Source organism: Orcinus orca, chromosome 12, assembly GCF_937001465.1.
Source record: "Orcinus orca chromosome 12, mOrcOrc1.1, whole genome shotgun sequence".
In the NCBI taxonomy this organism is placed as follows: domain Eukaryota; kingdom Metazoa; phylum Chordata; class Mammalia; order Artiodactyla; family Delphinidae; genus Orcinus; species Orcinus orca.
In genome coordinates, this window is record NC_064570.1 from 7,636,833 (window position 1) to 7,663,371 (window position 26,539).

General features: G+C 47.8%; 1 protein-coding gene across 1 annotated transcript in view; it reads right to left on the reverse strand.

Moving 5' to 3' along the window:
• IGF2R (insulin like growth factor 2 receptor) overlaps positions 1–26,539 on the reverse strand; it is a 110,028-nt gene that overhangs the window by 75,216 nt on the left and 8,273 nt on the right. The window contains exons 2-4 of the mRNA XM_012536407.3: positions 13,809–13,948; positions 4,250–4,374; positions 2,577–2,675 (exon numbers count right to left, since the gene is read on the reverse strand). Of these exons, the coding sequence (XP_012391861.2) occupies positions 2,577–2,675; positions 4,250–4,374; positions 13,809–13,948 (364 nt within the window). The remainder of the gene's footprint in view (positions 1–2,576; positions 2,676–4,249; positions 4,375–13,808; positions 13,949–26,539) is intronic.

Below are 26,539 nucleotides of genomic sequence, written 5' to 3' on the forward strand. Positions count from 1 at the left end.
AGTGAGCCACGCCTGCTGCAGACACCCGGCTCAAGGCCGTGAGCAACTTCTGGCTGTCTCCCGACTCCAGGAAGGAACAGGAGACACGCCCAGTGCAGCGCCCCCCAAAACTGGAGGGAGCATCGGAAAAACAAGCAAGGCTCCTGGGGAAAGTCCTCCCACTTCCTGCTCCCCCGAGCAGAGCAATGGAGACATTCATCAGCGCAGGAATGCAGCGGCCGGGGAAGGAGGCTGGTGCCAGCTCCCCACACTGCGCACTGAGTCACCCTTGTTAACGGTGTACGGATGTACATTAACCGTATTTATGTAACTCCGGTAAGACCACTAGCTTGCCAGTTCTGCATTCTCTGCGTGTCCCAAGAGTAGGATGGTAGGGGATGTGTGTCCACGAGCTTTTACGGAAATTACGATCTAAAACGACCCCACCAGAATCCACTGAACAAGCACTACACCGGTGGGTTTAAAAGGCACTTTTTGGAACCACCGTGTTCTTTGCTCATCACACCATTCTAAATCTGACAAAGCCAAACCAACAGAAGAAATGAGGAGCTATCAATAAGGTGTGGAATCTAGGGTTTTTTTTTAAGGAATGATGAGTGTTTCGACATTTCATGTAATTTTTGAAGTTCTATCATAGCCTGTAAGGTCTAATCAAATCCTACTGAAGACAGAGAAAAGGGACTATGCTTCACAGTGATCCGCTGGCGGTGACAGCGTTGCTTTTGCAGCCATCATGCTCTCTGGTTCTTCCCGTCTAATCTAGCTACACCTAAGGCAGAGCGATGCCCTCCATACCTTCGGTCTATGAGTTCCATGAATGCAACAACCCTTTCAAAATGTAAGGAAATTCCTAATGCTTAGCCCACAACATGCCCTCGATAAATGAAAACTCCACGAATAAAGCCCGGCTGCCAACCAGGCCCAAAGAACTGATCACTGGGAACATACCAGCACTCCTCCTGCATCTTTGGATCAGCTAAACGTCACTTCTGAGAAAAACACAGACTGTATCTTCCCGTTCCCACCCCCCAAAACGACTTAGAACAGGGGTCAGCACACTTGTTCTGTAAACATGTTAGGCTTTGTGAGTGACGTAGGTCTCTGCTGTGTATTCTTCTCTGCTTTTTTTTTACAATCCTATAAAAATGTAAAAACCATTCTTAGTTCTGAGGCTGTACAAACACAGGATGTAGTTTGTGACTTCTGACCTATAGCACAAAGAAAATCAAAAACAAGTCACTATTTCTTTATTTCTTTGGGGAAGCAATTATTCCCTAGGTGGTGGGAAACAACTGTCAGTTCAGCAAAGCAAGGAAAAAGGACGCTCGGTTAAAACAGGAAAAATGGGTGTAATAACTGTCAGCTGGAGAACCAGGGCCCAAGAGAAGGAGCCTCCATGGGGCCTGGAAGGCCTGGGGTCTCACAGGAGAGCAGAAGGTGTCTGGCACTGCGGTTCAGAGATGCTTTTCCTGCCGTTAACTGTACATTGGCAAATAGTTGAAGCTAAGTTTCAAAATGCAAAGTTTAAATTTGACACCATCTCCTACTAAATATCAGTGTCATTTCATTAGGCCTTACTTCTTCCCACACTTTGAAATTTCCTCCCATTGAACATTCCTTACACCCATGGAGGCAGCATTCCGACTGCCTTTTCTTTTGTAGATTGCCACAGCTGAAGAGTCGGTGATAACTTACTATTCATAACTAAATTTGTTTTTGTTTTTTAATCTCCCGCTCCCTCCCCCTCCCCCTGCGAATCCCTAAATTCAGTTTTATTTTTTAAGAACAAACATCTCTTTTTGCCCTTCTTAAATGACAACACATTAGGTCATCAGCAGAAATGACTGATGACTCCCATCTGTCAGTTCCTAGTTCCTGAGAGTCTTTGAACTCAACCCTTCTTCAGAACAGAAAACTAACGGAGAAAAGTGAGAAAACTCAACCCATGAAGACTGTTGTCTGGGTGAACACAGGAAGTCACCTTTAAGACCCGGGCTGGTGGGAGTGGGGAAGCGGCAGAGGAAACTGTCTTCTGCCCCCTTCAGCACCAGGGGAAGTCAGAGGCTCTAGGCTAGGGAAGAGGGTGCTTCATCAACCACCAGGAACACTTGACCAGATACCAGAGAAAGAAGGGAAGTAATGATGACAGTCGTCTAGTCTCTGAGGTGAGCTGGCAAAGAACTGAAGGGCCAGGCACACCTGACCTGGATCCACAAGGCGTCCAGAAGCCACCCCAAGGCTGAGGAAATGCCATCTGTAGGTGGCATGGCACCTAAACCCAAGCTCGACTTGGGACTCGGCTCTTGAGTTGCATGGCATCAGAAACCAAGAGCTAACCTGCTCTACGCAAGTGAGCCATTCCATTTCCAGTCCGTCCTGTGTATTTAAAATGCCCTGTCGTAGAAATAAGAACCACCCAGGACAACTGAACAATTAAATCACATGGTATCTCTGCTCAAATGGAGTTTGAAAACCACAATAAGATTTCTACCCCAAAAAGTTGGCGTCAGTACTTCAAATCCTAAAGGTCCCAGGATGTATTGCACAAGCATGTAACCTTGAAGGGCCCTTGTTACCTCTTTATTAGCTTTAAAAACGTCTTTCTTGCAGGCTGCAGTTGTCCTCCACTCGAAGTAATGCACACAGTCTGTTGCAGTTACAAATTCGGGAGTTCCCTTTTTTTAAAAAAAAAAAAAGGAAAAATAAGTTAGCATACTGCATATTGTAAAGTGTTCTTTTTTTTAAGTCAGAAACAGTGAAGGCTAACGAAAAATCTTAAACTAGCAGCGGGAGGTGGGGAATGACACACAACTGTTTTAGTTAAACAAGGTCATCAAGAAGTTCCCAAACCCAAAACTTCTGAGACAAAAGCTTCATAAAATCATGTTGGAATTTGGCTATAAATGATCCAAAACTGTTCTACTGCCCCAACTATGCAAGTACAGTAAGCTCATGGGAAGTAATCTTCACTGACCTCCCACTCTCAAACTCCAAATGTTCTCTGAACCAAAAGCCAACAAAACCGAAGCCAGAAAATGTGACCTCATGCTTCCTGGAAGCCGCGGGAGGAGGCCCATCTGGACCTGACCGAGCTCGTACACCAGCCTTGCTCAGACGCCCCTGCACTCGAGGGCGGCCCCTCCCAGCAGAAGGGGACCAGCGAGGACTCCGAACTGGTCAGCCACAGTGTGGATGGTTGATGAGACGTGGCGGGGACTTACCTCTGGGCGCCCATGTGCAAATCTGAAGAGTTCTGTGAATTCTGGTTCTCACAGGGTGAACACAGAATTCTTGAAGACAATTTAGTTAAAATTCAAACAACAAGCTAGCTTATTCTGTAACTCAGACCTCCAGATTTCATACCACTGCAAACAGATTTTTTTCCCAAGGTTTCAACATGGGCAGCAGTGCAACTGATAGGCTGGTCCAAAATTAACAACATAAGTTCTATTTTTAAAGTTCTCCAGACAAGACAGTATGGCCCTGAAAATGCAACAGTCACAGCACCAAATTCTAAAAATGATACTTCAAAGCAATCTGGTAACCGCCTAAGTTTCACTCAACCTGATTTTTCTGAACACTTGGATTCTTACTCTTATTAGAGAACATTCACAGGGTTTGTACACAAATTGCTTTTGCTAAAAGCCAGCAACCATTTGCTGAGAGCCCCTTTCTAAACACTAAAGATTAAAATCAAAAAATCACATACAATATGCAGATAGTGAGAACACCAGCATCACGCTTTCGACAATTAGGTCCCATTTCAACACTAGTGATACCCCAAAAGTTGGGAACCCCATTACCCACTGGCCAAGGCTTCTTCTAGACAGATGTTAATATGTTCCATTTAATGTAAATGACGACAAATGTTTAAAACAATAAACACATTGCCTTGACAATTATCAAAATAAAATGCTGGGAGAAGAAGTTTCAGAAAGAAAAAAAAAAATTTATGCTGCAACATAAACATTCAACAGTGCTTTGAGTTTAAACACCCTAACCTTTACACTGGAGTTTTACACAGGATGTGGGTCAAATTTCACTGAAACGTTGTAACTATAGGCTTAGGATTTGTTTACTTATTGGTTCTTAATGGTGACGGTAATTAGGCTGGGGTTCCTGTTCATCTGTTTGCTCGTGTTTTTAATTTTGCTCCCTTGGTCGTCCTAGAATACCCGCTACAGCAAGAACACCCCAAGGACAAACGTTTTTAAAAGAAAGATTATAAAGTGCCTCTGTGTGGACTCACCAAGGTTTTCCCACATAAGAAGGTGATGCTACTCTGCACTCTGTGATTTGTGCTCTGCTGCCCGCAGCTCATTGTGGTGTTGAATTCCAGGAGCGATCTGGTTGCGTTCTTCAAATGAGAGTCACCTATTCGAAAGAAAAGAGTATGAACAAGCCATAAAACATTCATAACCATAGAGCTATTTCCAAGCATCAGCAAAGTAAAAATGGCACTATAATTCATTTGAAAGCTTACAAACGGCCCCTTCCCCAGAATTCTCCGTCTCAGGAATGGCATCCCCACACAGCCCCAAACACATTGCACTCAGTCCTATCTTCCTCTCACCTGTCACATCAGAAAGTTGTATTGCTTCTACCTGCACCTCAAATGCGTCCACCTCTCTCCTTCTCTACAACTACTGAAACCACTGTCACCTCCCACCTGTATTCTGGCAACAGCCTCCTAATTGGGCCCCTTGCCTCCAACTCCTGTCTCGTTCCTCACCATCCTCTCTTCCCCATCCATCTTGCACCAAAAACATAAATCAGAATATATAGCTTGGCTGCTGAAATTCTTCAATAACTTCCCATCATACATGCTATAGAATCAAAATTCTTTAGAATGGTCCACAAGTACGCTAATCACTTCTCAGTCTGCCTGGGATATTATTGCAATAAAAAGTCTCCATAATATCAATATGATGGTAGTTGGCACAGGAACAAATAAACTGACAAAGAGACTGTAACAAAGATCAAGACACCAGAACAGAGAGCACACAGACATATCTATGAGTCAAACTTTGATACACAATAGAAGTAACGTATCAGGTCAGTGAGCAAAGAGACTGTTCAATAAATGATACTGGAAACAAAATGGCAATCCATACAGTAAAAAGGATAAAAACTGAATCCCTACCTACCACTGTATACAAAAATCAACTCTAAATGGATTAAAAGATGTAAACATCAGAAACCAAATTTTAACTCAGTAAAAGCTGGAGTTATCTTTTAGATCGTAATGTAGGGAAATACTGAAGACTCAAAAGCATTAACTACAAAAAAAAATAATAACTGTGGCTTATTAAAAAGTTTATAGTCATGAAAAAGTAGCTTAAGAAAAACTATTTAAGCTATTTTTAAAAAATAGCTTAAAAAAGTTTAGAACAAGTTATAAACTAGGAGACACAAAGAGCTGGCAAAGAACTAGCATCAAGAAGATATATACTCACACACAAAAACAAAAAAAGTTTTTTTATAATTCTAGGAAATAAAATGAACGACGTATGACAGAGAGAACACACTGAGAGGAGAGAGAAGGGAAAACCCACACCTAGTCACAGTATGGTGATTCTAATATCAAAGGCAAAGATAAAATTCTAAAGCTTCTAGAGGGAAAGAATTGATCACATGCAATAGATAACTCAATATAAAATGGACAAGACATGATCAAACAGGAGAAAAACACCTTCATAAATAAAGAGATGTTCAACATCACTGGTGATCAAGACCATGCGGCTTACCAATTCCAGCCATTCTATCGACAAAAATTAAACACCAAATGTGGGAGAAGAGAAGCTCCAGAGCTCTCCTGTGTTGCTGGTGGAAGTGTGAACTGGTACAACCACTACATAAGTGGGCATGGCATTGTGTCCTATCATTGAACGTTCATGTACCCTACGGCCTAGCTATTCAACTCTTAGGTAAATACATAAGCGAAAGCCATAGACGTATACATGACAAGAAACATGTGAAAGACCATCTCGTGTTCTTCACACTAGCAAAAACCTGGAAACAGGGACTCCCGTGGTGGTCCAGTGGTTAAGACCCTGCGCTCCCAACACAGGAGGCCCAGGTCCTATCCCTGGTCAGGAAACTAGATCCCGCATGCCACAACTAAGACCCAGCGCAACCTAATTAATTAATTTCTTAAAAGCTTGGAAACAACTCAAATGCCCATCAGGAGAAGAGTGGACAAATTAACTCTGGTAGATCTACAATATTACGTAGGAATCAGAGGAATAAATCACAGTGAAAGATAATATAGTTGTTTTTCAACAATATAATATTGTTACCACTTAAGTCCCAAAACATTACACACAGCGTGATACATACTTTCTATTAAGTTGAAAACACCACATACAGCCAGACATTTGAGAAAGAGAGAAAGACAGTCAGACTCTGGGAAAAGAGAGGAAAGAAGAAAGAAAATCATTCGCTCACAAATACAGGATGTGAGCGAATGATTATCTCCAGTGAAGAGAGACAGGAGGATGGAAGACCACACAGACAGTGGTTATTGTCAAGGTCCTGGATTTTGTTAGAGAAGGGGTTCGTTGCATTATCCAAAACAACTAATTAAAAAACAGAAAGAGGTGACTTCACAGATTGATTGATGAGTGCGTGTCATGACCTCAGGATTACAACTGGTCCAATTTGATAAATACACCAGAGATCTTTAAAAGAGAGAGACAGAGTAGAAAGGGTAAAAATTAAGACGCCAATGGAGAGCGGATAATGGCTTTCAGACCCACAGCACCATACCAACAACAGTACAGCGGTTCTTTCTCCTGCCTGCCTACGTGATTCGGCCTGCCAGAATCGTCCTTCTCTGCCAGAAACTCCAGGGTTCTGTTTGAAAATCTTTTTTCGACTGCATAGGCGCAAAAGCCCTGAGGCGGCTGCGGGACCGAGGACAGCGCCCGTAGCCCCGCCCACAGTGGGCGTGCCTGGGACCGGGAGAGAGGGTGGGGCTTCGACGCGCCCTACAGCGCTGCGCTCCGGGAGACACGGAGGGCGGGCTAGGCCGGTGGGAAGCGGCGCGCGCAGCGGCCAGGAGGGGGCGCTCCCAGGCTGCGGGTCCCCCACCTTAAAGACCCTCCCCCCACGCCTCCTGTCCCCCCACACGGCGGCCCCATCCGGCCCTGTGCCCAGAGCTCCTGGGGGCTCCTCATAACTGCTGGGTTCGCCCTGAAAAGAAAACGAGGAGGGCTCTGGCCTCAGGCCGGGAGGGATCCGGCCGACCTCTGCCACCGCGGCGCGGGGCCCCGGCATCCCTCAGCGTCAGGCCCCATCGGCATCGCGCCCGCCTGTCCACCTTGCCTTCTTCCTCTGCCCGCTCCACCTGGCGGCCAGGACCGACTGCCGACCCCGGCACTCGGAGAGAGGCCGCAGTGCACCGCGGCAGTGAACCGCGGCAGACAACCGCGGCAACCGGCCAGCCTGGCCGTCCTCCCCGGACGAGAGCCGGGCGAGGACTGCGGGGCGGCGGCCAGCACGCCAGGCCCACGGCCAGCTCCCGAGGACGGCGCCAAATGGGCTGGGCCGCGCTCGCCGGGCCCGCCAGACCGCGCCGGGTCCTCCAGACCGCGCGCCGGGCCCGCCAGACCACGCTCTCCAGGCCGGGTCCGCCAGACCAGACCGCACTGGCGGGGCCCCACCAGACCAGACCGCGCCGGGTCCTCCAGGCCGCGCTCTCCAGGCCGGGTCCTCCAGACCAGGCTGCGCGCCCCAGGCCCGTCAGACCGCGGTCTCCAGGCCGGGCCCGCCAGACCAGGCCGCGCTCGCCCAGGCCCGCCAGGCCGCGCCGGGTCCTCCAGACCGCGCTCTCCAGGCCGGGTCCGCCAGACCGCGCTGGGCCCGCCAGACCGCGCGCTGGGTCCTCCAGACCGCGCGCTGGGCCCGCCGGACCGCGCCAGGCCCACCAGACCGCGCGCGCCAGGTCCTCCAGACCACGCTCTCCAGGCCGGGTCCGCCAGACCAGGCCGCGCTCGCTGGGCCCACCAGACCAGCCCGAGCTCGCCGGGCCCGCCAGATCGCGCCGGGTCCTCCGGACCGCGCCAGGCCGTGCGCGCCAGGTCCTCCAGACCACGGTCTCCAGGCCGGGTCCTCCAAACCAGGCCACGCGCGCCGGGCCCACCAGACGGCGCTCTCCAGGCCGGGTCCGCCAGACCAGGCCGAGCTCTCCAGGCCAGGCCGCGCCGGGTCCTTCAGACCCTGCGCCCCGGGCCCGCCAGGCCGCGCTCACCAGGGCCCGCCAGGCCGCGCCGGGTCATCCAGACCGCGCTCTCCAGGCCGGGTCCGCCAGACCAGGCCGAGCTCGCCCGGGCCCACCAGACCAGACCGCACTGGCGAGGCCCCACCAGACTAGACCGCGCCGGGTCCTCCAGGCCGCGCTCTCCAGGCCGGGTCCTCCAGACCAGGCCACGCACCCCGGGCCCGCCAGACCCGCCCGACCGCGGCCTCCAGGCCGGGCCCCCCAGACCGGGCCGCGCTCACCTGGGCCCGCCAGACCAAACCGCACTTGCCGAGCCCGCCAGGCCGTGGCGGGTCCGCCCGACCGCGGTCTCCAGGCCGGGGCCACCAGACCGCGCCGGGTCCGCCAGACCACGCGCTGGGCCCTCCAGACAGCGCTCTCCAGGCCGGGCCCTCCAGGCCGCGCTCGCCCGGGCCCGCCAGACCAGGCCACGCTCACCCGGACCCGCCAGACCCGGCCACGCGCCACCGGCCAGGCCCCGGGAGGTCCTCCCGACCCTGCGCGCCAGGGCGCCCGCCAGGCCACGCTCGCCCGCACCCGCCAGACCCGGCCACGCTCCGCAGCCCAGGCCGCGCCGGGTCCTCCCGACCCTGCGCGCCAGGCCCGCCCGGCCGCGCTCGCCCGCGCCCGCCAGCCCCGGCCACGCGCTGCCAGCCAGGCCGCGCCGGGTCCTGCAGACCCTGCGCGCCAGGCCGCGCTCACCAGAGCCCGCCCGACCAGGCCGCGCTCCGGGCCTGCCAGGCCTCGCCTGCCACCCTCGCCGTCCGCGGCCGAGCCCAGCCGAGCTCGCAACCCGGCCTCGCTGAGGCTGCCGGGCCTGGCAATCGCGCCTCCCCCTGCTGCCTCGGGGCCCAGCTCGCGGCCGCCGGGCCTCCTCAGCACCTCGCTCAGAGCCTGCCAGCCAGGCCGCCAGCCCTCTCCGTGCTAGTCTCCGACGTGCTCCTGCAAGGAAGGCCTCCCTCGCTGTCCACTCTCCCTTCTCTATTGTACCGTGTCTTTCGACGTGTGCTGTTCACGTGTTATTTCACCAAATTAAGAGTCCCCTCTGTCCAACTTTCCCCTACAGCTATATTGCCTCACTTTTCCGCTCCTCTTTATATGAACACTCTTGAGATTTCTACTCTCGCTTCTACCAGACACTCCCCTCCCCTTGTCCCCTGCACTGGCTGTTCCCCCAGAGCCACGTGACCCACGGCTTTTCGGCTTCAAGTCTTTTGCTCAAATGTCACTTTCTCAGCGACACTTACCCCACTGAATATTCCTGAACACACACTCCTGAGACCCCCAGCACTCCTGACACTCCTTCCTTTTCTTTTTTACAGCATTCATCACAGTCTGATATACCACTGAGCCATTGTTTGTTCTTGTCTGTCTCCCACTCCACTAGAATGTAAGCTCCATGAGAAAAGGGATTTTTGTCTGTTTTGGTGACTGATTCAAATATTTGTTACAAATAAATAAATGAATATTAAGCGTTGGCTGTTTTAAAAATATTTATATATACATATATCTGTCATGGTGTGATTTAACCAAGTAAATCAATAAAGTACACTAAAATTTATTGAACTATCCCCATAGTTAGGCTGTTTCAGCATATTTGCCACCATTACCAATGCTCCAAGTAATTTTTTTGTACAAAAATCTATGTACAGTATTAATTCCTCCATTGTTGGTAAGATTACAAAAGTACATTACAGGAATCTAAGTTTTTAAATTTGATGGACAATGCCAGACAACCAGGAGAGACTATAAATGAGATGAAAACATGAGTTATACCTAAAAATCAACCAGATATCACCTTAAATATCCAATAGAATTATATAATTTTAGAAAGTTAAAGATACAAGAGGAAAAGGTATTTTCACATATTAATAGAGACACAAAATTGAATCTAGCGATCAACCTGGATAGCTGTTGTAGATTTCTGTGAGTGCACACAAGAATCAGACAGTAAGTATCACCTGAAGTCAAGGGTCAGGCTCCTTAAGAGTAAATGAAGTCACATGACCAGCAACTACAATTGAATTCACTCTATCCTACACCCAGGTCACCTATAAAAAAGCCAGGCAGCATCCCAGGCTTTGGTGGTGAGTAACCTCACGTAACATCCTTCCTTAGTGGGTCTGCTACCTCGGTTAAAATGGGCTGGTAACAGCCTTCACGAAGTGGACACCTAGTTTTTAACCCTCAGAAAGATTAATTAAATGAAAACCATGGTATTAATATTTAGGATTTTAGGAGGAATGTGAACATATTCAGTATTTTTACATACTTGCAATGTCTAATTTTATAACTAATTCAAAGGTTATAACTAAGCAATTGATTTAGAATTGTGACAGTATTTGAACAACTAAGAGAACTTCAGGTTTATCATATTTCTACATTTAAACTATTAAATTTTTAAGAATTATTATTAGTCCTTAAGTTTTTACTGTCAGATCAGACATCTGAAGTACTTTAAAGAGAAATCAAATATATAAAATGTATAAATCACTTTAAAATGTGAAGATGATTCAACTCGGTTGTAAATGGAACCAAATGGTTGTTCACAGACCCCATATAAATGACTGCTAAACTCTGTTAGATTTATACATGTAACAATATAATATCCTTGGCCTAAGGAAGAACTAACACAGGATTTTTATCAAAAATAATGTAATATTATTTAAACCAAAACTGAGGTCTTAATATTTGTTTCTAAGTACAAAAACTGCCCTTGCGGGCACTATAAAACTCACATCAACAACGATCTTCCCAGAGGGTTACAGACAACCATCTTCCTATAGCAATGTACGAATGTGCCCGCTTCTAGGCTCCTTGCCAGTAGTCCATGATTCAACCATTTAAACTTCTGCCAATGTGACTGAAGGAAAACTAGATTTCATTATTGCTTTGATTTGCATTTACGCCTGGCTTACTAATGAAGCTGAATTGAACATCTGGATTTCTTCTTTTGTGAATTGCCTGTTCTTAGACTTTGCCGTTTTTCTACTGGGTTTTCTTACCATTTATTAAGAGAAATTCCTACCTCCTCCAGATTAAGTTTCTATGTTACTAGGTTTTTCCCAATGTTCTACTGTCTTTTTACTTTTAATTTTAACTAATCCATAATTTCTGTTACACAATATGAAGGAGAGGTCTAACGTTGTTTCCTAACAGATAAACAGCTTAATTACATACAAATTTTAGGTTATCCGTTAAGTTCTCGTATGTATTTGGATCTATTGTTAAACTAACTCTTCTGTTCCTCTGATCTGCTCCAGTTTTTGTGGCTATTTTCAAAATTCACATTTTTTTTCCTTTCTAGGAAGTTCATGTTAGTTTCCAGCTGTCCTCTAAGAGCCAGGAGTTCAGGTTACCCACCGTAGTTCCCATATTAGCTCTACAACTGTCTGATGTGACCCTGTGACTAGCAGAACAAGAACCCTGAATAAATCGACAGGCTCTGCAGCTGGCCTGCCAGCATTCAAATCCATAAGCATGCAACCTCTGGCAAGCTGCTTATCCATTTAATGCTTCAGTTTCTTAATTTATAAAATGAGGGAAATGAGATCATCTACTGCAAAAGTTGTTGAATGAATTAAATGAGATAGTCTACTTAAAAGCGTAACACCTGGCATGTAAGTGCACACCAAATTTCGTTATTATTTAGTTATAAAACTAAATTTACAATAACAAATTTAGTTATTTCTACCGTACAACACAAATTAGCAAAATTAGATCAGATTCAAGATTATCTGTGATAATGTTAATGTCCCTCTCATTCGTTCATAGTAGTGTGCTTTCCCGAGTTGAAGGACAGGGTAATAACCACTAGTGCTGAAAGTACACATCATCTAGCATACCATTCTCTCCCTCAGGGAGTTTGAGGCCCTAGGAAAAGTATGTCATGTGTGTCTGGGGGTAAAATGAGATTAGAAACAGCTGGTTTATATCATCATCAACTAGTAACAATTCACCTTTTTAACTCTCCCTTTTAACCAACCTTTCCTAGTCCATCAGGCCCAGCTTTCTAAAAACACATTCTATCAGATTACCTCCCCCATTATCATCACAAAGAACCTATAACAGATCCACTACCTACCCCAGAAAATATCAACTCTCCTGCCTGGCTTTCAAAGCCGACCTGACTTGGTCATTCTCAAATTTTGTGCCAACCTCACAAATCACCCTCCTAGTGACTTGTGTGCATCTGGTATACATCTACGTTACATTACACTATACTGCACTACCACAAACTAGAAGACACACTTTCATTAGCCAAAAATGCTATAGCCAAGTATTATAATAAAGTCAAGAGGAAAACTACTTTTCCTCTTTCTGAAAACCTAAGTAACACTGGCCAACAGGCCCACTTGTGGCCTCTCTCTCTGAATGGTCAGAAGATCCCAACCAGGAAACTGGTGATCTCATTTCCAAGTTTTTTAAGTATATCACAAAGTAATAAAATTTGGTCCAAGAATTCAGAACAACCTGGTGCTTTCTCAGATCTCTACCCAGGGCCTCAAATCCCTCTTACCAGTGTTTTCAATCTAAACCGTCTCCGTGCTGGAAGAGAGGGAAATCAAACACACGCTGGACCTGACCAGGAGACCTCCCAGACCTCGCTCTTCTTACTCTAAACCATTACTTTCTAAAAAGCCCTTTTGAACTGTGCTTAGGAATTTCCATTCAAGATCAGAGATGGAGCTACCAAAGTAAGCTGCCCCTCCCAACTCCAAAAACCTACCGAGTTCCCTCTTCTCACTGCTGCACTGTCCCCGGTCACACGCTGTCTCCACTTCATGACTGACCCTCACCATCAGACCTCACCATTGAGAACACCTTGGTCAAAAGGTCACCACCCACCGACATCCATGACATCACATCCAAGGATGGCACTGGCTGCCTTTATGTCTGCCCTACGTCTCTTTAGGCATCTGCCCCTTTCCCACTCCATGTAACTTGGTAGGGCTGTCAAGCACTTGGATTACCCTGCCAAAGGAAAGGGATACTGACCAAAAAAAGAGGGCTTTGGGGGAAATGAAATGAGCCCTACCTAGGAGAGAAAGGTTTGTGCTTTTTCCTCTGGGATGGGCAGTCCTTAGGACTATTTAGTTTTTAGTGTAAGCCCAAAACCAGTGACCGTCTTTGACCCCATATGAATACAGACTGCCTGAGACTCAAACCACCACAGAAGAAGGCGGAAAGATACAAGGGGGAAGGGATCTAGGTACTAGAGGAAATGAGGTGAAACAGGGAGAAAAGTAAGGACAGGGTTTAAGAAAAACATGAGGAGGCAGATCCATGGAGAAAACATCCTTCTATATCAATAAACACAAACGTGCGTAATTCTTCACAATGATTGCATAGTATCCGCTAGATGGGAGTAACCTAATCTGGTCTCAAATTGGACGTTTAAATTGTTACCACTTTTAACTCCTATACAGCATAAAATGTATATTATGTACATAAGCATATGTAATTGTATAGACAGCTGTATATACAGAGTCATTTTTGCAAAATTGGGCTCCTGCACATCCAGTAATTTAAGGGTAGTTTTACTTACCCACGGAACGAAAGCTGTTTGTCTTCAAGTCGTGCATACAAACAGCACTTGATGTTCCACACTGGGCAATATTCACATTTCCACAGATGTTGATTTTATAAAGCATGTTATTTCTGGTATCAACAGCTTCCCATGTATAACTAGAAAGGAAGAAAAGCAATTTGTCACTCTCACTGATCTGCCAATAATTAAACTTCTCTCTACTTTCATATTCAAGCCACAGTTGCTTAAGATTACCATAACCCAGAAGATACACTTTCATTAGCCAAAAATACTAAAGTCAAACTATGTTAAGTTGAATAGAAGCCAGGGCAGAAACCGCTAAATACCACCTCACTCTGGTTCAATCCACCCTGAAGCAGCCTCAAGACTCCATGAACATTGAAATACTTAAAATTCTACCATTAATTTAAGAATAGCAGCTCAGATGTCTAAGTCATTGCTCAAGAATCATGTTGAATTTTAAGATAGTGACCTTTCCAATCACACTGGAATGCTGAAAAGCCAGATGATTGTTTTTAACTTCATCTTAGTTAAAAACTAGTTATGGCATGAAAGACAGTTCTAGCTCTGGTTTTACTTTTTACAGCTACAGTTCAGATCTGAACTGACAAGGTGAAGCTGTGCCATGAGGCAACTGATCCAAAATCAGACAAAATTTACTTTAGGTTGATTCAATGTTATCCAGCATTTTACATGCATTAAAACTTGCTGTCTGGGGCTTCCCTGGTGGCGCAGTGGTTGAGAATCCGCCTGCCGATGCAGGGGACACGGGTTCGTGCCCCGGTCCGGGAAGATCCCACATGCCGCGGAGCGGCTGGGCCCGTGAGCCATGGCCGCTGAGCCTGCGCGTCCGGAGCCTGTGCTCCGCAACGGGAGAGGCCACAACAGTGAGAGGCCTGCGTACCGCAAAAAAAAAAAAACTTGCTGTCTGTTCAAATCTCTGGCAAAGTAGATATTGAGCAAACTGCCTATGAACCAAAATGCACACTTGGGACAAAACACAGCTGACCCTTGAACAACATGGGTTTGAACTGCATGGGTCCACTTAATATGTGTATTTTTGTACTGTACTGCCATATACCGAACTACATGATCCACGGTTGGCTGAATCCACAGAAGCAAACTGCGGATACAGAGGGCGAACTGTAAAGTTATATGCGAATTTTCGACGGGGGTGGGCAGGGTAGGGGAGTGGCACTCCTAACATCCACACTGTGCAAGGGTCAACGATAATGCTCTGTCAGTCCTGTCATAAAAATTATTCTCAATTCTCCACTCTTCCCAGGGAAAATGTTGTGCCCATTTTGTAAAACTTCCTCAGCAAGGGTAGACAGGAAATGAGGAAAGAAAATAAAAAGTTCCCCGCAAAACGCAAGGATACATTCATGCAACAGTATTGTTGAACGGAAGATAAATCAGACTTGCTTCGGCTAGGCCTACCCTGGAATTATGGAGGGCCTGGGTGTGAGACCCTGAGGGTGCTAAACCCTAAGAGCCCGTGTGTGTGTCAGGAGTATCCAAAGCAGTACCAGCTGGATGAGAGAATGCACTCCCCCAGGAGTCCACTTACCACAGCGGAGACAAAACACCAGGCAACACACCCCTCCCTGACCAGAGCCCGCCTCCCCAGAGCCCCGCCCAGCAATGGAGGAGCCCTAACCCAGGGTTACTGGCAGGCAAGGAGCCAAGCATTCTCCTGAACCCAGGTCTGGGGACCCATCAATTCCACCTGCTAGGAAGCCAAGGACCTGGGCACAGTCAGCACGCAGGCAGGGCTGCAGAATGCTCCCCTGGGAGTTCTGACAGCCTCTGAAGTGCAAGAAACCTGAAAAACAGGCTGGGCTGCTTTGGTGAGGGCCCAGCTGGGCTCAAAAGCAGTTACCACTGAACGCAGCTTCTTCATCGGTAACACCTTAGAGATACCTCCCAGAGTCAGGAGAGTTACATGGCCCGAGAAAATGACCCAAATAATACCAGGCACGAGAAAATCAGCCATCAAGGCCTGTTTCTTTTGACCTACACTAACCCTCATTCATTTCGCTTCACAAGATATTTTCTTAAGTACTTAGTGAGGAGTACAGCGATGATCAAACAACAATCAGACCAAAAACCCCTGCCCTCCTGGAGTGTATATTCCAGGGGAGGACAGAAAATAAACAGGTAAAGAAATACACAGGAAAAGTCCATCTCCTAACACCAGCATGCTTTTACGAAAACAAAATAGTAGAATGGGATAGGAAATGACCGAGTAGTTACTTAATGTCGTTGGGGAAGTCTTTTGAGATCATACTCACCCTGGGGCTTGAATGACAAAGAGCAACCCAGGGGGAGACGTGGTGGGCAGAATATCCAGCAGACTTACTAGCCCTTTTGAGGTCCTGAGGCAGGAATAAACTCAGCATGTGGATGGAAAAGAAAGGAAGGCCCTGTGGCTGGAGCAAGGTGGATAGAGAGACCAGGAGAAGATGACGCCCAGGAGATGGGGACACCTGGTCACACAGATTAAAGGAAGCAGTTTTGATTTTGTACTTGAAGCAAAGAAAGGCCACTCAAAGACCCACTCTGCGGATCTTTCCTTAAAAATTTAAGCTAGGGTTTTCATGTGCAGAGTATTAGTAAACTTTTCTGTTAATTATAGTTAATTAAGGAAAATCGTGAATCTCTTACTCAGGACCCCTAAGTTTTTCCAGGATAGCAGACATCAGATTTAAAGCCAAATTTAAAGCAATGTTATCATTAAAGTGTTCCAGAATCCTAAGAACATGAGAGGTGTGTGAAGGTATTTGAGAATGACTGAATGAGTAGGAATCAACTCCAAAGACATCCATGTGGTTACTGAAAATGCTACGCTTTTCTTAAAACAGAAACCCACTGCTGTTTTTGCAGAGGTGATAGTTAAGTAAGCTAGATGGAAAGTGCCTGTGTTTGTGGAGCAGAAAAGAGATGGAAAAGAGTAAAATGCGGGATGTTGTCCTGATTATCTGGAAAGCAGCGTTCCTAGAAAGAAAGACGTTGCTCTAGTCAACTATATTTCTTTTCTCTATTTGTATCTCATCATATTTGCTTTCTGTCAAGATTTATCAAAATGATAAGCGGTGGGCTTCCCTGGTGGCGCAGTGGTTGAGAGTCTGCCTGCCGATGCAGGGGACACGGGTTCGTGCCCCGGTCCGGGAAGATCCCACATGCTGCGGAGCGGCTGGACCCGTGAGCCATGGCCGCTGAGCCTGCGTGTCCGGAGCCTGTGCTCCGCAACGGGAGAGGCCGCAACAGTGAGAGGCCCACGTACTGCAAAAAAAAAAAAAAAAAAAAAAATGATAAGCGGTTATCAGATTAAGGGGTGAGGACCCTGTGAAACTACGTGAGTGCTGGGTTTCTTCAGGACTTTCATTTAACCACGCACCACAGGGCAGCAACTCACAAATCCAAACTGCAGCACCTGGGCAAAGAATCCTTAGTCATCTCCCTTAAAACTGGAGAAAGGGCATCTGCAGGCTGTCAGGGCTTGAAACGCTTGGATTCCAATGGACGCGTTTTGCTTTAAAACAGATACACATGCCCAGTGCCTTGTATCAACAGGAGCTCAGGGATAATCACTCCGTTGAAATCATCGATCTGAAAACTCACGGAGCATACTCCCAAAACTACAGTGTATCCTGCTATGCCCCCAGTTAGATTCAAGTATCATCTAGATAAGCTTTCACTAGGAGGAAATATTTTTTAAAGATGACTTCATTAAACTTGAAAATCACAGAAATATCTGATAGCACTTTTTAAGAAAATTACATGTTTGGAACTAGATGATCCTACACTCCTGGCCAGATTGAAGGCCACATGACCAGAATGGCCTAGGCTGAAACCATTCTTTAAATTTATGCTAAAGTTTTAAAGCACCATGATCATATTCTAGAACCAGAGAATGGCTTCAGAAATAAAAGTTCATAGACTAAATAACATTTCATGATACATTTAATGAATAATAATCTTTTGTCCAAAAGTTTTCCACTAGAAAATTCTCTGCGATAAAGTGAACATGTACAGCCAAAATGAGGAAACCCAACAGTATGATTTATTTAAGAGCCAAGCAACTGAGACTGTTCAGCTGAGATTCCCAGGGAAGTCTACATTCTAAACTAAGCTACTTGGACTTACACAAATAAAGAGGAAAAAAAAACTAACAGGAAAAAAATGAGACCAACATATTAGACCAAAGAGAAAACTAAGCTGTAATATTAAAATTTTAAACTTTTAGCAGGAAACAAACGGTGGAATAAAATACCTGCAAGTTGTGTGGAAATGTAGTCTTCGTTCAGAGATACACACACACACACACACACACACACACACACACAAATGTTTTAAATACATCTGCGCTACAAGCATCTCCTGCGGCAGGATAGGTATGAAAGCCCAGTGGGCATTTTCATGAAACTCTGACACTCATATCAGGTCAAGTCTTCTTCTAAAAGACACCATGGTTCTATGCCGTCCTCCATCTCATCTGTGAGAAACAGGGATGCAAAGAGGTGGCGCAGAAGAACCACGAAGGCCGGAGGAAGCGGGTGGTCCCCGGGGAGCATCACCCAGAAGCCCCACCCACTTCCAAGTCTTGCAAAATTCAGTTTATATCCTCTGAGGAGGCAGCCTAATCCCGGTTAGAAATGTTCCTCCGGACACAAAACCACCTGTGTTAGAACCCTGGCTTCGAAAACCAGCAAAAGCAAGCAAAATCCTTGCCATTCTTACCTCATTTTCCAGAGTATAACATGCTGCTAGCCAATGTCCCCCTCGCCCTCTTAAAAACTCCAAATTCATTTCAAAGCAAACCTGACGATCAGACACACGGGTACGCATGCAATGCCCCCCAGACCACGTGGGCTAGTTCCTGCTGCATCCTTAGCTCTGATGCCAGCCCTCCTGGCATTTCCCACCACCCATCACTAGATCTTCTTAGGTGTCTGGCATCCCCAACTGCCCCGTGGCTCTGGACAGGAGTGTCCTCTGCCCCAGAATGACATATGGACATATATATGGACAGAATCAATATATGCTGGCAGGTTGGGAAGGAAGCCAGTCAGTGAACTAAGAACGCGTCACAGCAAACTCTCAACCACAGGTGCTGACGGCCACTCAGCAAGCCACCCAAGCACCTCACGCCATTAATCAACTCTCCCGAACTCCTCTGCTTCAGAGCCAGAGACTCCAAGGCTCAGAGACTTGAAGCTCCTTGCCCAACATCACCCAAGTATGAAATGACAAGGCCAGGCTTATGCCAGGCCTGTCTCGGCCCCACGGGCCAGCGCTTACACTAAGGTAAACTGCCTCATTTACTTTCAATTTTTTTACGTTTTTTTTTTTTTTAACTTTTCAGAAAATATTTACTTTCAATTATAACACTGAAGCTGGCAAACCATTCCAGGAAACTTTACAATTTAAATCTTGTCACAATAGATGCCCCTAAAATGGCAGATCCAGGGGCTTCTCTGGTGGCACAGTGGTTAAGAATCCGCCTGTCAATGCAGGGGACATGGGTTCGAGCCCTGATCCAGGAAGATCCCACATGACGTGGAGCAACTAAGCCCGTGCACCACAACTACTGAGCCTGCGCTCTAGAGCCCGCGAGCCACAACTACTGAGCCAACGAGCTGCAACTACTGATGCCTGTGTGTCTATAGCCCATGCTCCACAACAAGAGAAGAGAGAGGCTGTGACCTTTGTGAAGATCCAGGCTACCCTATGTGAAACTGATCAACAGATGAGACACTTTTCTGAGCTCAAGTTCTTGCCTAAGTTTTCAACTTCTGCTACTATTTCCCCTCCATCCCGTCCAGTTCTGCTTCCTCTTTTGCACAGTCTGAATTGCCACACACCAGAGGCACTGCCTTCAGCAACCTACTTCCCACACCCAACTGGTTTCCATGGAAAGAATATCAATTCCCTCAGCCCCCTCCTCCCCATGGGCTGCCCTCACCTCACTTTTGTATCCAGGCCGGTTGAGGATTCCACTAAGGAGGAACACATCTGTATTGTTTTCCCCGCCTCAGATGCACACCCTCCTTTAAAATGACTCCTTAGCTCAGCAGAAAGCTGCCCTCCGAAAACCTCAGCCAACAGTCCAATAGCGTCATCAGTAACTGGGAAGCATTCTGCGATCGAACCAGCGAGCCAGCAGGGAACGGGGAGAGGACAGAAGTCGCACACAAGGCAAATAACTTTAGGAGATAGTATCTGATTCTAAAGTGAATTCTGGAGACTTCCCTGGTGGCCCACGCTCCCAGTGCAGGGGGCCCAGGTTCGATCCCTGGTCGGGGAACTAGGTCCCACATGCATGTCACAACTAAGAAGCCCACATCCCCCAACTAAAGACCCAGCTCAGCCAAAATTCATTAATTATATTAAAAAATACAAAAATAAAATGAATTCTGTGGCTGAGATATGCCCTGGAGGTGGACAATTCATCTCACTGTATAAGGTGAGCACACAGGCTGTCGTTCCCTTGGTTAAAGAAAACTTGAGACCATCTGCCCCTGACTGTAATCCCACCGCTTCTGCCGAAACTACCCTGGACGATGGCAGTCAGTCTGCGTCTATTCGGTGGCACAGAGGTTCCATTTTAACCTCATTTGGTTTACATTTCATAATATCCTGAAAGGTGTTGGCAGATCACCAATTAGAAGGAAGTACACAAGTAGCATACTTGTGTCAACCAACCCAGAGGCAGGAAGGCATTTCTACTTTCCCAGTCCTGTTCGGCAAATGCCACATTGAGAACGCAACCTGGTCAAAATGGGACCAAGCTAGAGGTAGCAAGGAAGAAGCAAATCTAACTGGCTATCACAAGTGCCTAGAGATCAGAAAGCGTCATGAAGAGAAACACAAAGCCATCTCCACTGAATGCGGTGCAAACGTCTGTCCAAAAGAGAGCAGTCAAAAGAAAAAGCCAGGCTTCCCTGGTGGCGCAGTGGTTGAGAGTCCGCCTGCCGATGCAGGGGACACGGGTTCGTGCCCTGGTCCGGAAAGATCCCACTTACCGCGGAGCGGCTGGGCACGTGAGCCATGGCCACTGAGCCTGCGCGTCCAGAGCCTGTGCTCCGCAACGGGAGAGGCCACAACAGTGAGAGGCCCGCGTACCGAAAAAAAAAAAAAAAAAAAAAAAGCCAGAAGGCTACAACTGGACAATTATTCTCAACTATGTGACACTGGTGTCTTAATGTGACACCTCTCAAGTTTTCATATATTATCATCACTGAATACCTGCAAAACTGCAACACCTTGCAAATATAATTTGCGGTTCTTTCTAAATTTTTAAAAGAGCTAACATCTAAAATGAAGTATATAAAGTCCCACTATAAAACGTATGGTATGCCCAACCCCTTAAAGAAAAGAAAAGAAAAAAAAATCTTAGAAAACCGAGTCCCTGGGACTTCCCCCAGTGGTCCAGTGGTTAAGACTCCAAGCCTCCACTGCAGGGGGCGTGGGTTCGATCCCTGGTCAGGGAACTAAGATCCCACAAGCCATGTGGTGTGGCCAAAAATACTAATAATTTTTTAAAGTTTTTAAAATATTTTAAAAAAGAAAACTGAGTCCCTTCCCTCCAAAACAGCTCCATGAACCTTCATTCTGTCCTTCACTCACATGTGGCCACACGGCCACACTCTTTTGAAATCTTAGTTCCCCCACTCGCCATGAGTCTTGGGGTTATGGTAATGGCCATGTGGCTGTTAAACACTTGATTACCGGCCTACAATCATTGGTACATAAAGCAGGATAGAGGTACGATGTAATCAGTAACAAAATTAGTAAGCATGTACGAATCTATAATTTGGCTTCCTTTTTAAAAAAAATAAAAGATATACAAGCTAAACTCACATAGCATGGTCACTGGCTAAAGGGAATGTTTTTCTGAATCTAGAGTGAGCAGCGAATACCAAATTTGGGGGATGAGGGGAATGCAAAGTCTTTGCAACCTGAACATCAAAAAGGATTTCTCTGCTTCTGGCCTGCATCCAAGTCCTCTAACAGAACATTCAGGAAACATTTGGCTCACTACTGCCCCTTATCATCATCAGATAGTTTCTCAGCTCATACCTCCAGACCACCAACCTTCAAAATCTGCAACAGTCTCCTAAAATAGGAAGAGGGGAGGGAGTGGTGGGAAATGGCAGAGGGAAAGGAGGTCATGGAAAGAGGCAGGGTTTCCAAAACGGACATTTGCAGCACAAATGTCAAGAGCATAATGTAACCACTGTTGTCAATAACTTTTTGCTGCTGACACTAAGAGAGAAAAATCTGATCTGACACAATAAATATGCACCCTGATCTGAAGGCCAGGGGGACACATGAGTCTGACACAGCATCATGGCCAACGCTTATATAGGAAGTACTTCACTTCCTATTCTAAGAAACCCACAAAGCTGTGGATAAAGATATGGAGCCAGCAAAAAAAAAAAAGCAAGGAAATGCCAGACTTTAGTCTCTGGTTTTCCCTGGTAGTTACGCAGGGTCTGGGAGCAGGAAGCCAGTGTCTGGAGAGGGATCCGCTGGAGGCGAGGCTCTAAGTCAGCGTTAGGGCCCAAGGCACCAGGGGGTTGACAGGGATGCTTTTAAAACCGGCATCGTGAGTGAGTGACCGGGAGAGGTCACGTGAACTAGAGGCAAGCTCCCCCAGAAAGGTGCCAGGGCAGCAGGGGAAGGAGCCCACACACCTGGGCCTGAATCCTGCCTCGCCCTGACCAGCCCTGTGGGACACACTTAAGCTCTGTGAGCCCCACCTTTCCAGTCTACAAAGTTGTCTACCTCACAGCCACAGCGAGGAAAATCAAGACTGGGAACGTGGAGCTTTTGAGACTATTACGATCTAAGCTCTCACCTGGATCAACAGCAGGACTCAGACTGCCTAAAAACTGAGTTCACCGACTTACCTTGCTGAGTCCATCCTAAAGGACTGTCACACGACACTGCCAGGCCCTGGAGAGGAGACGGAAAGGGGGGGGGGGCAGACCCTTGTTTGGGGGCCATCTCCAGGAGCAGCTCAAGACAGAGACCGGGGGCTCTGAACACACACGCGCTCACACACACAGAGATCCGCGCACACACCAGCCACCTCCTGGGACGTCTCAGAAGACAGAACAGGCACTTGGGAGCACCCAAGCCTGCACCATGCAGCCACCAGCTGCCACCAGAACAGAGGTCCGATGAATCGGAACCTTGTGGAAAAGGATAGGTCATACTCTCCCTCAAGAGGTTTCACCGCACTGCAAGGCTGGGCTTCTTGGTGAATCGGCACGTGCACTCCAAAACAGAAATCTACCACGAAGGACCGCCTGTCCTGCCTCTGCTACACCTGCCGTATTTCCTCCCATCAACTCTATGGTACCAGGATGCGGGCCAGGATTTCAACCCGAAACCCTGCTCGCTGAGGACCTTTTTAAAATCTAGATGCTCTCATACCTTGTTCCTCAAATGCAGAAAGAAGGGTTGAATTCCAGCCTAAGCCTCCTCCTTAATTATATGGATGTCGGAATTCAACTGCCTTTAACGTCAACCCAGCCCACAGCAAAGATATCAAACCTTAAGGCTCGGTCCCCTCATACGCCATCACCAATGTCCCCCAAACCCTCCCAGATCTGGTACCCTTCCTTCAGAGCCCTCAGTACAAGAGGAAGTCTGCCTTCCTAATTTCCGGGCAGTCAGCTCAGCTGCTTAGCTCGCGATACTGATGAAGCCACTCTCTGGGGGGAGTTCTTCACAAAGGCCAGTGATGTTGTCACAGGAGAAGACTCTGCCTTCAAGATGCTGGGGTCATACAACTCAGAAACCCTAACACCCAGCTGGGGACCGGAAGCACAGTGCCATGTCAGCGGTCACCTTCCTGCGTTCATCTAAAAGAACTACTATATCCCCCCACCCCTCCCCAAGCACTTTCCCTGAATGACCTGCGAACACTGTCACAACCTCCACCCAATCCCTCCAGGCAGTCCCTAAACCTGCTTTCCCCACAACCCTGCCCACCTCTGAAAACGGAACTCCATCCTTTCGATTGCTCAGACCAAAAACCTAAGAGTCCGCCTTTCTCCTTCTTTCCTTACATCCCATACCCAATCATGGGCAAATCCTATCAGCTCCACCTTCAAAGTATCCACAATCTGACCACTTGTCACCACAACCCTGGTCCAATCTGTTATAACTTCTTACCTGGTCCATCAGAAATACCAGCTTCCCCTCTAGGTCACTCCTGTGCTCAAAATCCTCCCAGGCTCCCGCCTCCCTCAGAATAAAAGCCAGAGTTGTACTTTTTTTTTTCATTTTTTTATTGAAGTCTAGTTGATTTACAATGTTAATTTCCGCTGTACGGCAAAGTGATTCAGTTATACGTACACATACGTTCTTTTTCAGAGTCATCTTGATGGCCTGTGGGACCTGGCCCCCAGCTAATCCTCTGCTAAACATTCCTGCCTTCCACCCTCTCCCTTGCTCACGGTGTTCCAGCCACGTCAGCCAGCATCCTCGCCGGAGCACTGCTACGTGGGTCCCTCTGCCTAGAACACCCTTCCCCTGTTAGACGCGCAGGTCTCCGCCTACAGCAAGACCCCGGGACAGTGCACCCTCCATGCAACAGCTCCACCCACAGACCCTCTCCCCTGCCTCACTCAGCCCATCCACCCAAGTGTCTAACTCACACGGTCCCCTGCAAAGGATCCACCCTCAAAAGGCAGAGAGAGAGAGAGCCTTGTGGGCTTCTCACTCTGTTTTGTGGTAACACTCCTCCGGCAGACAGCAGGTGGAGGGGCCTCAGAGGACACAGAAGGTGGCTCGGTGGAGGCGCGCCCTTGTCACTTCTAGGAAGCCACCCCTTCAGCACGTCCAAGCTGGTGGTTTGGGTTTCTGTTTGCAGGCCAGGGGTGAGAGGCCAGGAGTGCTGGGGAGTGGCTTTCAGTACAGAACAGTGTTTTTTAAATGTCTAACTGGTTTTCAACTAGAGAATCACACAGATGGTAACAAATTAACGTCACACACGATCAAGACCCAGTGGGCTGTCGACCCCTGGATGAGCTCTCCGTGTGCGCTCCGCATGTTTTATTACCACACACACGTATGTGCGAAGGATATTTACAGCATTAAAGCACAAAGGCTCTGATATAAAAGACAGCTCCTCCCAGGCTGCCACCGGCAAAGGCCACGTTTCACTCTTTCCACATTCCTTCGTCTTTCCCCGGCCCCTCCATATCCTGAAACAAAACTAGAATTGATACTTTCACAACCTCTGATTTCCTGCAACTCTCCTGGCCCCCAATGAGCAGTGACACGTGCAGGACTCTGCTCTGTAGCCCTGGGGAAGCTGCCCTCCGCAGGTTCACCAAAGGATCTAAAAGCAACAGCAAAATGCCAGCGAAGGTCTCTGGTCGATCTGAAAGGCAAGTTTTCATGCTCCCAGAAACTAGAGGGACTGGGATCTCCCCACCCTGCACACAGGCCGGCCCCCCCGCCGTGCTGGTTACCATAAGGACAGAAATAGGCATGTGACACACTGCTTCGGGCACCTCAAAACCCCAGCAGCAGCAGCTGGTTCTTAAGTTGTACGGCAAAGTGGAGCTGACGAAGGGCTTTCACATCCATCCCGCCGGCCGCATTCTTGCACCCGCTCCCCACCTACAACAAACGCCCCAGAACCCAGCACCCACCCCCTCCAGGGAAGCCGGGATGGGAGCCCCTTCTGACCACGGACACCGTGCATTAGTCCTCTGGGCCTCCAGGGCCCCTACAAAAGACAAACAAGGAGGCTCTCTCTTCTCCCCTGGATGGTGGACTAATGCAGCCACCACAGGAAGGAGGGCGATGCCAAGAAAACGGCAGGAAAGGGCCTGGGGCCGCCTGACATATGGCACCTGGCACCCGCCCAACCCTACACCTCCTTGTGCAAGCGAACTCGAGTTGGGCTTTCTGCTACTCAGAGCTAAAGGAATCCTGAAGGATACATACCTCGCAACCACAGAATTCTGGATGCAAAATGGACCCTGAGAGTCACACAGCCCAGTGGTTTTAAAGCTTTTTTAAATGATGGAGATGTTTCTTTCTCAAAAGGACTCTTACACAGAGTGCCAACGGCTAGAATGGATAAAGACGAAACGCCCTCTGGTTGAGGCAGAAAGCCCTAGGCACTAACGGAGAAGCCGGGGGTTCAGAGTAACCAGCTAAAAATATCACTGACCTAACGCAGAGACTCTTAACCTATAGAAATAAAGCAATCACTGCCGCCACCGCCGTTTATGAACACTGAGGATGGCCAGGCACTTAAACGCACTCTGGTTCTCACACCACCCTAAAAACACGATTAGCACCCTGATTTGACACAGAAGGAAACCAAAACTCAGCAGATCGGTAACTGTCCACATTCAAAAGCTGGACAGTTGACTTCCAAAACTCCACTCTCGGCCCTCTTGAGGAGGAAACGGAGATCCAGAGAAAAGAGGTGATCTGCCACACCAGCACAGGAACCCGGCTCTCCCGACTCCACCTGCAGGCAGCCCTCACTGTACCCTGCCGACCGCAATCAACAGAGATCCAGCGGCTGTCTCCAAGCAGGAACAAGGCTGGGCGTGATACTCGGGACAGAAAAGCACCTCAGACCAGCCACACAGACACACCAGCCAGAGGAACGCCCTGCCCATCCCCCAGTCTCCCCCCAGCAACTTGCAGCCAAGCTCCAACAACTGCTCCCAGCTCGATCCTGC